Source organism: Podarcis filfolensis (assembly GCF_964270895.1).
Source record: "Podarcis filfolensis genome assembly, chromosome: 3".
Taxonomy (NCBI): domain Eukaryota; kingdom Metazoa; phylum Chordata; class Lepidosauria; order Squamata; family Lacertidae; genus Podarcis; species Podarcis filfolensis.
The window spans coordinates 18,718,378-18,731,910 of NC_139606.1; the positions used below are offsets into that span (position 1 = coordinate 18,718,378).

General features: G+C 41.5%; 1 protein-coding gene across 4 annotated transcripts in view; it reads right to left on the reverse strand.

Annotated features, from left to right (window-relative positions):
- SMC6 (structural maintenance of chromosomes 6) overlaps positions 1-13,386 on the reverse strand; it is a 33,873-nt gene extending 20,487 nt beyond the window's left edge. For 2 of the 4 annotated variants that reach the window (XR_014546466.1, XM_083607149.1), the window contains exons 1-11: positions 13,039-13,322; positions 9,541-9,748; positions 8,116-8,233; positions 6,689-6,794; positions 5,612-5,748; positions 3,993-4,054; positions 3,320-3,400; positions 2,534-2,635; positions 1,562-1,681; positions 1,379-1,477; positions 140-286 (exon numbers count right to left, since the gene is read on the reverse strand). Coding sequence is in view for 3 of the 4 variants with exons in the window: in XM_083607149.1 (XP_083463275.1) it covers positions 140-286; positions 1,379-1,477; positions 1,562-1,681; positions 2,534-2,635; positions 3,320-3,400; positions 3,993-4,054; positions 5,612-5,748; positions 6,689-6,794; positions 8,116-8,233; positions 9,541-9,681 (1,113 nt within the window). In the remaining variant the exon portion in view is untranslated. Of the gene's footprint in view, positions 1-139; positions 287-1,378; positions 1,478-1,561; positions 1,682-2,533; positions 2,636-3,319; positions 3,401-3,992; positions 4,055-5,611; positions 5,749-6,688; positions 6,795-8,115; positions 8,234-9,540; positions 9,749-10,949; positions 11,075-13,038 lie in introns of those variants that run through there. The other 2 variants (XM_083607150.1, XM_083607151.1) reach the window with 2 other exon arrangements.
- Between the last annotated feature and the right edge of the window lie 147 nt (positions 13,387-13,533).

A 13,533-nucleotide genomic window follows, 5' to 3' on the forward strand; every position in this document is an offset into this window, starting at 1 on the left:
GACACTCAACTCTGCTGATAAAAGAATCTGTGTGTCTGATTTCAGTGCAGATCTGCACAAAATACTAAAGTATGCCTAGACCATTAGTGTGTGGCAAATTCTTACAGAACTTCTAAGTCTGAACTTTACATCTACAAACCTCTGCATCATTCTTTGCTCTTCTTTTAGATAGAACATCTGCTTTCAAAGCAGCACATGATGGTTCTAATGCCTGAGCTTCTTCCGTTATCTTCTCTAGCTTGTCTTGCATAGTTCTGTGTTTTCCTTCTGCATCTTTTACCTTAGTCTGAAAAGACAAAACAATCAGAAATCTCATTATACCAGGGAAATTAGGTGAATGTGCAGAGACTGATCCAAAGGAAGTTGAGACAAATCAGCGATGACTTGGAATGGGAGAAAGGGTCAACAGTTTGCAGATGAAGTATGATCACCTTTTACTTTCCAGACAACACTTCATTCTGAATTTCATTAACATAATGTCAGGCCTCTGATTTTAACTGGGAACCTTACCGCTGAGCCTAGTACAAACTGATGGGCAGCCTAGCACTGTGAGTACTTCAATCTTGGAGTCCTCTTCTGACACAAAAGAGGGCCAGGGTATCCATCCCAGCCCCCTTGGGCAAGATGAAGCCCCTGGCAAAAATACCAGGAAGATGTTCTTGCCCTTTTCTGATCAACTAAGCAGCATCGTATCCAAGCTACACTTTAGGTTCTGGCCAGGGATGGCAGCCAACCAGAGGTGGTTTGGGTAGACCTATCGATGGCTTTGGCCTGGCCGTGGTATCCACTCTTGACCAAATGGTTGTCTCAACTTGGCTTCATTAAAGGACACATATAAACAAAAAAATCAGCTCAAATGCCAAATATTACAGGGCAGTAATAGGAACACTGAATTATTTTCTACAAAATCTTTGTTGATCATTTATTAGATTATATGCAAAGCCGATCAAAGCTGACACGTAACTCAAAGTAACTCAAAACTGAGATATTTGCTTCTCCAGTCTTCTAAATGCAATTTACTTATATGAGAAAGCTCACAAGTAGCACACATTTAATTAGATGGCCAAATAGCTCATGCAAGGGCATTCATGTGGACCTGTACAAGAAGCATCTGTTCTTTCTTCTTGTGATCCTTGCATGAAGGCTAAGGCTTTGATGAGAGGTGACAATAAAGCAGACTGCTTAACAGATCTGACATTTTGTGATGCAGTCTCAGAAGACACCAGTCACACTAACCTATTTTTTAAAGTGTACAGGTAAGATTTTAAAACTGGCTGTGTTAGTCTCACCAAGTCATTAAAGAAACAAAAACAATGCTTCACTTGAACAAGAGAATCAAAGCAATTCAAGTCAGTATTTGCAATAAATGCATATATACCTGCCATTCTTTCACTTTCTCAACAAATTTTCCAGTTCTCGCTTCTAGAGCACCAATATCATCTCTGAGTGTTTCAGCTTCATTTTCAGTGTCTCTCACCTAAAATTTAAGATTAATGTAAGCATCACACAATAAATATCACACAATTTAAACCCACAGATAGGTACTGAAACAACAAATTACCATTGCCCAAGCTATCTGGTGCTGTAACTTCTTCAGTTCATTCTGCATTTCACTCACAAAAGCAATACTTTTGTAACGATCCTCCTTCTCCAAATAACGCTTCTGAAGTTCTTCAAGATACTAAGGAGAGACACAAAATGTTGTTGGAGATGACAGCAGTACAGATACTAGGACCATTTCTTAGTGTTTACTAGGGACAGAAGAAACCCAGAGGAGCTGTCTAGAAAGCTCAGCATCAGATTATGTATGTTACTAAATGTTTTACTGCATCTGTGCATTGTTTCTTTAAGTTGCAGTTGTGTTTTTACAAAATCATTTGTATGAGATTCTGTTGTAACTGCTTTTGCTTGTTTGCACAAAATCTTTAACAAAATAGTATATATTTTTAAAAAGTGACTATGATGCTTCATGAAGCATAAATCAGTGTTAGGAATTTATTTTGTAGGACTAAAAGGTAAAGATATAGGACCCCTGACAGTTAAGTCCAGTTGCAGATGATTCTAGGGTTGCGGCGCTCATCTCGCTTTACAGGCTGAGGGAGCCAGTGTTTGTCTGCAGACAGTTTTTCCGGGTCATGTGGCCAGCATGACTAAACTGCTTCTGGTGCAACAGAACACCGAAACCAGAGCAGCGCACGGAAACGCCGTTTACCTTCCTGCCGGAGCAGTACCTATTTATCTACTTGCACTTTTTTTTGCATGCTTTCAAACTGCTAGGTTGACAGGAGCTGGGACTGAGCAACGGAAAGTCACCCTGTCACGGGGATTCAGACCGCCTACCTTCTGATCGGCATGCCCAAGAGGCTCAGTAGTTTAGACCACAGTGCCACCCGTGCCCCTTCTTTTTGTAGGGCTACTGGTCTTATTTTAGCATTTCTCAGTGAACCTAGAACCAGTATGAAAGGCTGGGGGAGGTGGAGTTTCACAGTCCAATATGTGGGCCTGGGAAACATAACATTACTGTTTATAATACCTTTGCTCCTTGTTCAATCTGATCATGAGTTCTTGCTTTGGTTTCCATAATGTATGCATAATCTTCTTTCATCTGCTCCAACTGTGTTGCCTTCATAAAGAACTAATGCAAGAAAACACAAGTTCATGTTCTATAACTGACTTTCTAAAAGACTAAGAATTATGAATGCAGTCCATTTATACTTACACATTTCATAAAACCCTAGTTACCCGCTCCACCCACCTCACTCAACATGTGCACGATAAGAACATAAAGAAGCAGTGCTACGGCTATCCACTGAATGCAAATTTTGTGCATGCTTCCAATATACTCATCAAGCCCTTCAAGCTGCTCAAGATCTGAATAAGAAGAACACACATGGACTTTCCATTTCTTAGAGTGGTGTGCTGTGCTTCTCAAAACAAGGAAGAGTCATGTCCAATCGATTTGTTGGCATCTGTTTGTCTCAAGAGACAATGGAGTGTGCTTCCAAGGGTGAAGTCATTAGCAGCACTGAAGTGACCTCCTTGGGGCACAAGCCTAGGCAGTGCGAATGGAGGTCCTGGGCTGCCCAGACAACAAGGCCCCCCTCCCTCGGCTGCGCTGATGTGGTCCAAAGGAAAACAGAACAATATGTTTGGAACCAGCTGGGCATACTGACAGCTTCTAGGAGGGTGGGGACCAAAGATGGACAAACTACCCCAGATGAAGCACAACATGTCCCCCACCAGAGGTACTACCTCTCTACTAACACCCCATACACTCCCCAATGGATTACTGACAACATCATATGGTAGTTTTGTTTACCTTGTATTTGTCACCTTCATTTTTAGATTGCAAGAACTGTTTGCTCATTTCCTGAGTGAGTATAGATACAGGATTATCCACCTGCAACAACAAAAGTCACTTACTATTTTGTTTATCTTTGGCAAGTATTTTAGATGTAATATTTAAGTAAGCAGTCACCTGAAATTCAGAAATTCTCTTCAGCATCCATTGCAAGACAAGATAAATTATTATTATGGTTGTAACAGTATCTCAAGCGTAACGGCTTTCAATTAACTACATAAAAGTTCATGAAGATTTTCCTTTACGGCACCTTTACTATTTTAAGAATTTGAGAAGTCACAAACAGCTCGCAGAAAAAGGATGTCAGAAGAGCTTTAACGGGCAAGTTTGTTTTTAAAATGCAAATGCAACTTCCACATAACCATTGGCCACAATCCAGAGAACTACACTGCAAACAGTATGCCCAGAAGAACCTTTTGACAATACACTCAGTCACTACCACCCAAAACCAGTTTCTCGTGACGCACGAAAAGTTGCTATAAGAGTTTGAGCATAGGGGCTTCAATTCAAGGAGGGGAGGAATCATAAGCTGCAGTAACTGGCTACACACCCTTAAGCAAAGAACATCAAAACAATTTTTAAAAATCATCTATTAGGTGTTATATGTAGAAGTAAACAAATTTAGACTTACCTGGATATTAAAGTGATCTAGGATGGCAGTAAGTTCCTCCTTCTTGGACGAAATTATGGCACCTGAATATAAAAGTGAGAATAAACCACAATGAGATTTTAAAAATTACTACATAACACCAATTAAATTATACCTTTGGTGTAGAACAGAATATTGGTGCTTAGAATGAACACTTATTTATATTTATTGCATTTATATGCCCTCCATTCCCCCTAAAAATGTCCAGGATGTTGCTATGTCTTGGTGCCCAAATGGATTATGATCCCTCCTACTGCTCAGACCGCAGGAACCATGTGACCAGATTTTTTCCCCTGGAAGCCTCTACTTCTACTGTTTCCTTAGTTCTGTTCTGTGGCTGGCCTTTTACAAAACTCCTTAGTAATTGGGAGGGGAGAATATCAGGAGGACCAAAATTTGAACAAAGGAGGAAAAAGAAAAAGCCAGCATAGTCTAGGCCTATGCAAAGCTGAATGTTCGAGAAAGGCATCTCTAGGAGATGGGTGTGTGTGTGTGTGTGTGCGCATGCAAAATACTTCGGCAGTTCAGGTTTCGTGAGGCACAACCAGGCCATACCACTGAGGTTGGAGGGCAAATCAACTCTCTGGCCGTGGCTCCAGCCAGGACAACTAATGTACCGTGGAAAGCACTGTTGCTTTTTTATGAACTTGTACTGTAAAAGCAGAGGAGGGGCCAGAGGAGCTTGCTCTGCAGCTACTGCCAAGGCTTTCTCCTATTATGTTATCACTTGTTTATGTTTAGCAAGGCAGTGGATTTCTACACTTTCCCCTTCCTCTGTGAAGTCATAACAAAAGGGGGTAGGGCATGGCACAAGAGGGAGACATGCAAAGCAAGAAAACGTAAGTGGGAGACAGAAGGTGACTTGAAGGAACAAAATTGAAAGGCCTTTTTTATTTAAACAACAGCAAAAGTGCACGATAGGGGAAAGAAAAGAGAAGACGACTCGCACCAAGGATGACAATCTGACAAAAAGAAGAAGAGAAACAATCCTGAGTTTTCCTAGTGTGCCCCTTTAAGAAATTGTTTGAGCTTCCCTATGTACAATTTAGATTAAAACTGATGTAATACTAATGATCAGGCTGGGGCATGCAGATGGACTAGTAACATTGACAGGGAAGCCTGAGGAGTGAAAAACCAGGCCAATCCTTCTGACTTATTACTATGCCTACAATGTCGTGGTAGACACCAGTATAATGCAGACACAATCCTATCATTACTCTTGCTAATGCCAAAGCAAGCCAAAGCAGTCCAACAAAAAAAATATTGAGCAGTACAAGGTATCTGCATGCTCATGTTATAGCAACATTTACAAGAGGATACAGGAGGCCCACAACTTATGTGGGGGTTACGTTCCAGGGATCGTGCCTAAAATTGCAGAGTCAATAGGTTCAATGTCAGGTAGGATTGTCAACTTCATTTTTCCCAGAACCCCACCCCCTTTTTCATTTTGTTCAAAAAAATGCCATGCAGGTAAGCCTGAATGCATACAAGTTAAATGCACACAAGCTATGGGCTTACTGTATTTAAGAAAGAAGGCAGCTCACCTCACGTTTCTTCTAAAAACAGAGCTTCTTTGAATACTTCATAAAAATTGAAAGTACCTGTGCTGCTTTTCAGTTTGTAATTACGATGTCCTTCCAAGTTTATGCGTTGACTGATGGTGATAGAGTCACCATACTGCTGTGGTTTAAACGCATCTTCACCTCGGTTTCGCAGCGTTATTGAAACATCTGCAGAACTGAAGACAAAAAATGAGCTGATTTTAATTAACATGTAAATTCAAGAAATTATCTTTTTAACCAAGTTCAAGGTGTTGCCAGTAGCATATAAAGCCCTTAACAACTTGCAACCAGGTCACCTATGAGATTGCCTTACCCAACATGTGCCCACTAGACTGCTTCAATCAGCAGAATTGGCAATACTACAGGTGCCACATTAGACCCATTCCGCAGCGGTAAAGTGTGGCAGCACCTGCACTTTGGAACTCCCTGCCTCTTGAGATCAAGCAGGCACCTTCACTGTACTCTTTCTGGTGCCTGCTACAAACATTCTTGTTTAGACAAGCCTACCCAGGAGCTTAGAAGTTGAGGAGATTTTAATCTGTTTTAGTATTTTAACTTTTTGTATGTTTAAAAGCATGGCTGTGCATTTTTCTTGATTTTATTGTTTTATCTTTTTTGTAAACCACTTTGAGCTTCTTTTACAATCATGCAGTGTATTTTATGAAATAATAAATAAGTACTCTAAGCCTTATGCCAAGGAAGATATTATTTTTAATCCACAGTACGCAACACCTTTGTAAAAATGAGCACAAATATCAGTAAACAGTGTCCAATGTTTCTAGACCAGGAGGCAGGGTAAGAAAAAAGGCATAACCTAACACTCAAGCCGTAACATCTGCAGACTGCAACAATTCCAAGATGGACTGGAGGAGTTGTACAGACTTATGATTAACCTCTCCTGGGAACTAACAAATGGCTGACACTGGCCTCAAAGATTGCTGACACCACAAATGGTTGGTGTAGGTAGCTAGCTAATATGTATTACTCTTGCAGAGATCTCATCACCTGACACTGGCCTCAAAGATTGCAGAGTATTTCTGGAGGAACAGGAAATTCTTCCCTCCATCCCTGGTACTGTTCTTACTCGTTCTGCCTTAATACTGGATTTTGACTTACCTCTGTCCATCTTTCACAAATACTTTCAAAGATGTTCCTCGATTTGTCACTGTAGCTTTTCCTCCAAGACCAACCATAAGGGCCGTTAGCACAGCACTCTTCCCACCTGAATGAAGCAACATTTATTAAGCTCTTAATAGTTGGCAAGCTATTTTTAAGGCAGCAAAAAATGGCTCTTATTCTTTTCTTTTTTAAGAAGACCATTCCTCCCCTTCCCTTATTTTTCTTTTTAAAAAAGACCATTCCTAAAGAAGCTACTGGGTTATAAAGCATGTGATTACATAACATAAAAACACTCTTGGGTAGAAATAACTCAATGACACTTTTTCTCATGAGAGACTAGGTCAGCTATAGCTTCAATATTCATTTGTTTCATATTTGCTGCTGTATTGTGAAAATGTGTTGCATTACTGGGTTTTTAATGTACACTTTAATAATGTATTGGTATTAATTGCATCATATAGCTTAATTTCTATTTTTCACAAAAGTGGCCCATACATTTTATGAAATAAATACAAGAATTTTGTAACTAGCATTCTCTTAAGTGTTACACAAATATATCGCAGCAAGCCATTGATGGTTCTTTCACATCTTGTGGGTCAGGAGGCCCTGAACCAACTGGAAAAGCTCAACTGAGGAGCATGAGTACATACTGCTAATGCTTTTTTTGACAGTCACAAAGTGGGCTTTGATGATAACTCAGTGTGTCAACATATTCACTGCAAAATTAGCAAGGTAAAGTTAGAAAATAGAGGATTCTTATTCTGTTCAATGATTCAATAGAAATAACTGCAAAATAATAAGTAAGATAGATTTCATTAGTGAAATTCATTTGGTTATAAGCTTTTGTGGAAAAGAGCCTAACTGATTGTTTTGCCCTCTTCTGATACAGGCTCAAACTTATTTGTAGGGAGAGAGGAAAAATATGAACAGTAGGGCAAAAAGTCCATGTAATGCAATATAGTTTCTGATAGGCAATGATGTGAAAGAGCATGCCTGAGACTAGAGAGCTACTGTCAGCTACAATGTACAACACTGGACATGACAGTCAAGTCTGACCTGATAAAACACAGTTTCTGTGTTCCAAAGAAACGCTCAAATACATATAAGAATAATGACCACTCATAAGAGAGGCTTTCTCTTTTTGATTTGGGGGTTTTCTTTTCCCCTTCCCCATAATCATCTGCTGTTCCTTCTCTCCAAGCATCTTATCTCTCATATGCATCTTAGTTATTGTTTGAGAGGTACTAAATTTGCTTCTTTATTGTTTGTAATCTTTTATATGTATTTTATTAGTGTTCTATTCTGCTTTTTGTTCAGAATAACTGGTATATTAGAAATTGATAAATAAGAAATATGCTACAGAATGGAAGAAATGCCAATATTATAATTTTCCATATGATTTAAAATAATAAATAAAAACTTACTTCCATTATTTCCAACTATAAAATTGACATTGGGTCCAAATTTGAAGGGGCCCAGCATTGAATGGCACATGAAATTCTTCAGCTGGATACTTTCAATTATTCCAACTTCTCCTGACACCTACAGATACATTACAAAGATGTTTAAAACTGATCACCCATCTTTTGTACACAAACAGAAAGTCACAGATCATCACAATGCTTGCATATTTTTAACAATACCATGGGGTGTCTGAATAATCCTTACTAGCAGAACATTCAGCTCTCATTTGCCATTTCCCCACACAATTAAAGTAGTAGCCTAAATAGCAGATCACAAACTGTGTGCAACGAGTCTCCCTAAAAAACGTGAGAGCAATGGTAAAGCCCAAGTGCAACTAACGAAATATAAAGAGATATTTTTCCTGAAAGTATCCACTTTAGGCCCAGGGATAAGGAAGTTGAGTGAGCAGGTAATAATGAACTCCTGTGCATTTTTGTCACGTGCAAGGCAGTTTCAGTCAAGCCACACTTACCATAATATCTGGTGTTCCATATACAATACAGTGGTACCTCAGGTTAAGTACTTAATTCGTTCTGGAGGTCTGTTCTTAACCTGAAACTGTACTTAACCTGAAGCACCACTTTAGCTAATGGGGCCTCCTGCTGCCGCTGCTGCACAATTTCTGTTCTCAACCACTGAAGCAAAGTTCTTAACCCGAGGTAACATTTCTGGGTTAGCGGAGTCTGTAACCTGAAGCGTATGTAACCTGAAGCGTATGTAACCCAAGGTACTACTGTACTTGAAAAACTACCTCCTTCCTTACAGATGCTCTGGGGTGCAAAGACTGACCAATGACCAGACTCAGCATAAGGCATCATTCTTAATGGTTTTGAAGAGTTCATTGCACAGAGCATACTCAACTTGCACCCTGCAAGCAGGTAGTCATACATACACTGTGCCATAGTACCCACACCCTTGCTTCTAACCTTTCATTATCTGTTTTTTGTTTACTGGGCTTATTCAGTATGAAAGTTTAAATCTGTAAGATAAAAAAGGGAGAGGGTTGGCTGGCATGGCCTCCTCCTCAAAGCTACTTAACTTTTCTACCCATGGCTAAGTTCCACCAACTTCTGTCGCAGACAGGTGAGAGTTCAACTTTTAAAGCAGGCTCTCAAGTTAATGGAAACTTAAAAGACCCCTGGAAATGGCTATAACAAAATCTGCCAATAAGCGGTAATTAAGGAGATGTAGAAATCTGGCTCCAAGCATGCAATCCCCTATTCCAGCTTTAGTACTTACTATCAGTAGATAGTACTTACCTTCTCCTAGCACAGGTGCTTAACTTACATGTCCCCCCCCCCCCCCCCGGTGCTTGTCTGATCATCAATAGTTTCATTTTTCTCTCAGGCATAATATAAAACCACATTGTGGGACAAATTGCTTACCGGCTGTGAGTAGTAACCACTGTCACTCTGTAGCTGTGACAACTCCTCTTCGTTAGGGTCATCATCAGAATCAAATGTGGCTTGCCTAGGTCTTTTTTCAGATGATGATGCTGAAAAGCTTCTCTCTTTTCTCTTTGACATATTGGCCTCTGTGCTTACAGAAATTCTTTTGGAAATATTTCATCAGAAATCTGGCAAATTTCTGGCGCTGTAATGTTGGGGAAGTGGAGGGAAAGTTAATGAAACTATATAATAAATGTTTCCTTATTTTATAGTATTCAATGTACAAGCACCCTGGCCAACAAATTAAAATGTAAGGCAAACCCACTCAGTCACCCAGACCAGCCACGCAATCGGACGGGCAAGGACAATAGAGGGAAAAACGTACAAGCACCCTGGCCAAAAATTAAAATAAAACGCACAGCCACCAAGGCAGAGGCAGGGGAAGGAAAAACACATGGGGAGAGAAAACGCACAGTGCAGCGAAGAGAAGAGGGAGAAAGAAAGACGGAGCCACACTCACACTCAGACCTCGCTGGGGGCAGAGAGACCACGTGCTGGGCAAGGGAACAAGCTGCAGCTTAAGAAAGGTAACAGACAAACTGGAGAGCCCACATGCCAGGAGTGGGGGGAAATAGAAGGTTAAATGTAGGTTTTTATACGGAAAAGAGGACACAGCAAGGCAGCTTGCGAAAACTAAAGCAGATTGCGAACTTGGATGCTTAGGTTTTTAAAAGCAGTAAAGCAATAAGCGCACGCAAGCCTCCTAAATTTAAAAGGCAAGCCAGGAACCAAGAATCCTCCACACACACACACACACCCGACTCCAAACCTCATGGCTGAGCTCTTCCCTGCGATGACTCGCAAGGAGAAGGTGGAAAATGAGGCGGAATGGCTGGCACAGCAGTAAGTTAAACTGCAAACCACGCCCCCTCCAAACCGCCCAGTTGGGCGCTTACCTGTGGGAGTGGTGTGCCAGCCAGGTGAGTGGGGCAGGGGGCGTAACACCCCCTGCGTGACGCAGAAATCGCGTCGCGCCCACAACACCTCCCCTCTTGGAGGAGGAGAGGCTTTACTGTAGTTGTTAAGTTTTATTCTTTTAAGAGCATATGCCTGTTAGCCTAACCTCCCTCTACATTTTGTGGGGGTTAAATGAAAAGAACCATGTATGCCACCTTGTGCTCCTTGGAGAAAAAGATGAAATATAAATGCAATTAACAAATAATAAAAAAGCAGATTTCATAAGCCTGCACTTTCCAGCTTTAAACCAAAGGAATTTTCCTTTGATTGCCATATGGGAGTAACTGAACATTACTTCTAAGTAAATATGCACAAAATTAGGCTGCTTGGTTTTTTTTAATTTATGCTTTATAATGGAGATGCCAATAATTTAAATTATCATTTTTTACCTGGCATGTGTTCTTGCACTTTTTTCTTTTGTAATGTACACTCCATGGTTCTCATATTAAGGCTTTGGTTCTGTTGTATCACAACTTCCTTGGCATTGAAATATGCAGTACAGTACCTTGCACTGAATATCTAGATAGGATATTTAGATACTGAATATCTACAGCCAGAGCAACATGGACAGGCAGAGTCCATGAATGCCCCACCACCTCTCTTACATGGGCCAATGAGCCAGCACTTCAGCTGCCTCGAGGAGCCTGACCATGTGAGGGTTTATCAACTAAACAGAAAATGAGCCTTGCATCCTGGTTTTGGGTGAGCAAGCAAAGGCTGCTATGAGTTAAATTTTTGTTGAAAGAAAGAAATAACTATGCACTCTACACTCTGGATTTGTGTAGTTTACTCCTTATGCCTTTTCTTCTCCTGAAGATCTCCTGAAAGGCAGCAGAGCTTTAGGATATGAGTTTTCCTTCTCCTAGATGGCCAACCTTCCCAGGTTGACAACACACATCTGCCCCTCATGTCCCTCTACAACACATACAGAAACTGCCTTTCCACTGGACCCACTATTGGTCTCATCCACTCAATCTGCCAGAGCCTGTCTTTGCATGTAGGGACAGTCCACTGAGGGTTCGAGACCCATCAGCTACCACGCCCTGGTTTACTACCCATGTATTTTCCTAATTATACCTAAACAGGGGGGGAGACGACTAATGATTAGTGCAGGAAGAACACAGGCATCATGACCAATAGACACTGGCAACCTTATCCTCTGAATTTGCCTAACCCTCTTCTTAAAAATAAATCAATTTTTATTTTCCATTTATTTTTGAAATTGTAACATTTTCAATTTCGACTCCCTTCCCCCTCTTTCTGCAGTTCCTTACATTTATTTTCGTCTTTTCCTGCATACTTCAAATTGTCTTAACTTACTTCTTTTATCTGTCTATTCTAAGATATACCATACATACATACACATTCATACACACACACACACACACATACACAGGAAAATATACAAATATATATACATATGCATATATATGTGTATATATATATGTGTGTGTGTGTGTGTGTGCGCGCGCGCGTATATATATATATATATAAACACACATATGTACGTGTATGTGTATATATACATATATATGTGTGTGTCTAATTATTATATATATATATATACACACACACACACACACACACACACACATGTATATAATTGGCAGGGACGTGGGTGACACTGTGGGTAAAACCTCAGCACCTAGGACTTGCCGATCGTCAGGTCGGTGGTTCAAATCCCCACGGCGGGGTGCGCTCCCGTCTTTCGGTCCCAGCGCCTGCCAACCTAGCAGTTCGAAAGCACCCCCGGGTGCAAGTAGATAAATAGGGACTGCTTACTAGAAGGAAGGTAAATGGCGTTTCCGTGTGCTGCACTGGCTCGCCAGATGCAGCTTGTCACGCTGGCCACATGACCCGGAAGCGTCTGTGGACAGCGCTGGCCCCCGGCCTCTTAAGCGAGATGGGCGCGCAACCCCAGAGTCGGACACGACTGGCCAGTACGGGCAGGGGTACCTTTACCTTTTTATGTATATAATTAAAAAAACACTGTAGGTTTTACTAATATTCCTGCCCATGTCTTAATCTGTTTCCTTTTTTGTAAATACTCAATAAACCACCTCAATTCCTTTCTGTTCTCCCGGTTTCTCATTCTTCTGGCAAGTTTCGCCATTTCCGCATACACCATTCGTTACTGTATCCTACCTTCTTTTGTCGTGGCCTTACCCTCTTTTTAAAAACATCTCAGCCTCTTTCGGAAGCCGCTTCCATAGTTCTAGCTATGCCCTCTTTCTAGTCTGCCCTAGGCCTGACAATACAGTACTCGGGAGCCACTTGATCAGGGCTCCCTGTGTTATTAATGAGGCAAATGTTTCCTCTTTAATGTCTCATTCCCCCCCCCCCAACCCCTCGCCTTGCTTTTTATTGAACGTTGGGGGGGGGTGTTTTTGTAAAGACGCTTAGCGGCAAGAAAATGAGTCCAATGAATTTCACTAATAACAATAACAATAATAATAACAATAATAAGTTAAGGCTTACCTCTTGAAACTCAAAAATTAAAGAAAGCAGGCGACCTAATTCTCCCCTTTTCCTTCTTCGCCACTCACCTCAGGAACAGAAAGCGAAACCACGCAGCTGGCGCTTCAGCGGGAAACCGTTGAAAGGCTTCGCGCCTGCGCACGACGCCCCGGGGCGCGAGAGCGGCGAGTCCCCTCCCCGCGCCATCCAATCAGCGGCCGCCGCGCGCTGCGCGAGCGAGGACGACGCGCGTCTTTACGCTTCCTTTCTTTTTTTCCTTTTTTCTTTTTTGCCTCTCCCAACGGCAAAGCCCCGCGTCGAGTGGCCTTAGGGCGCATGCGCTGTTCTGGCAAGGAGAAAGGAAAGAGGGTAAGTGTCAAGCTCTTCCTTCCTGTAGTCGCTTCCGGCTCCCATCCGAAGGGCGCCATGTGCGGGGAACTGGCCTAACGTGACGACGATAGAGATAGAAATAGAAATGAAAAGAGAAGGAGATGGTAGAGAAAGAGCCCCTCTGAT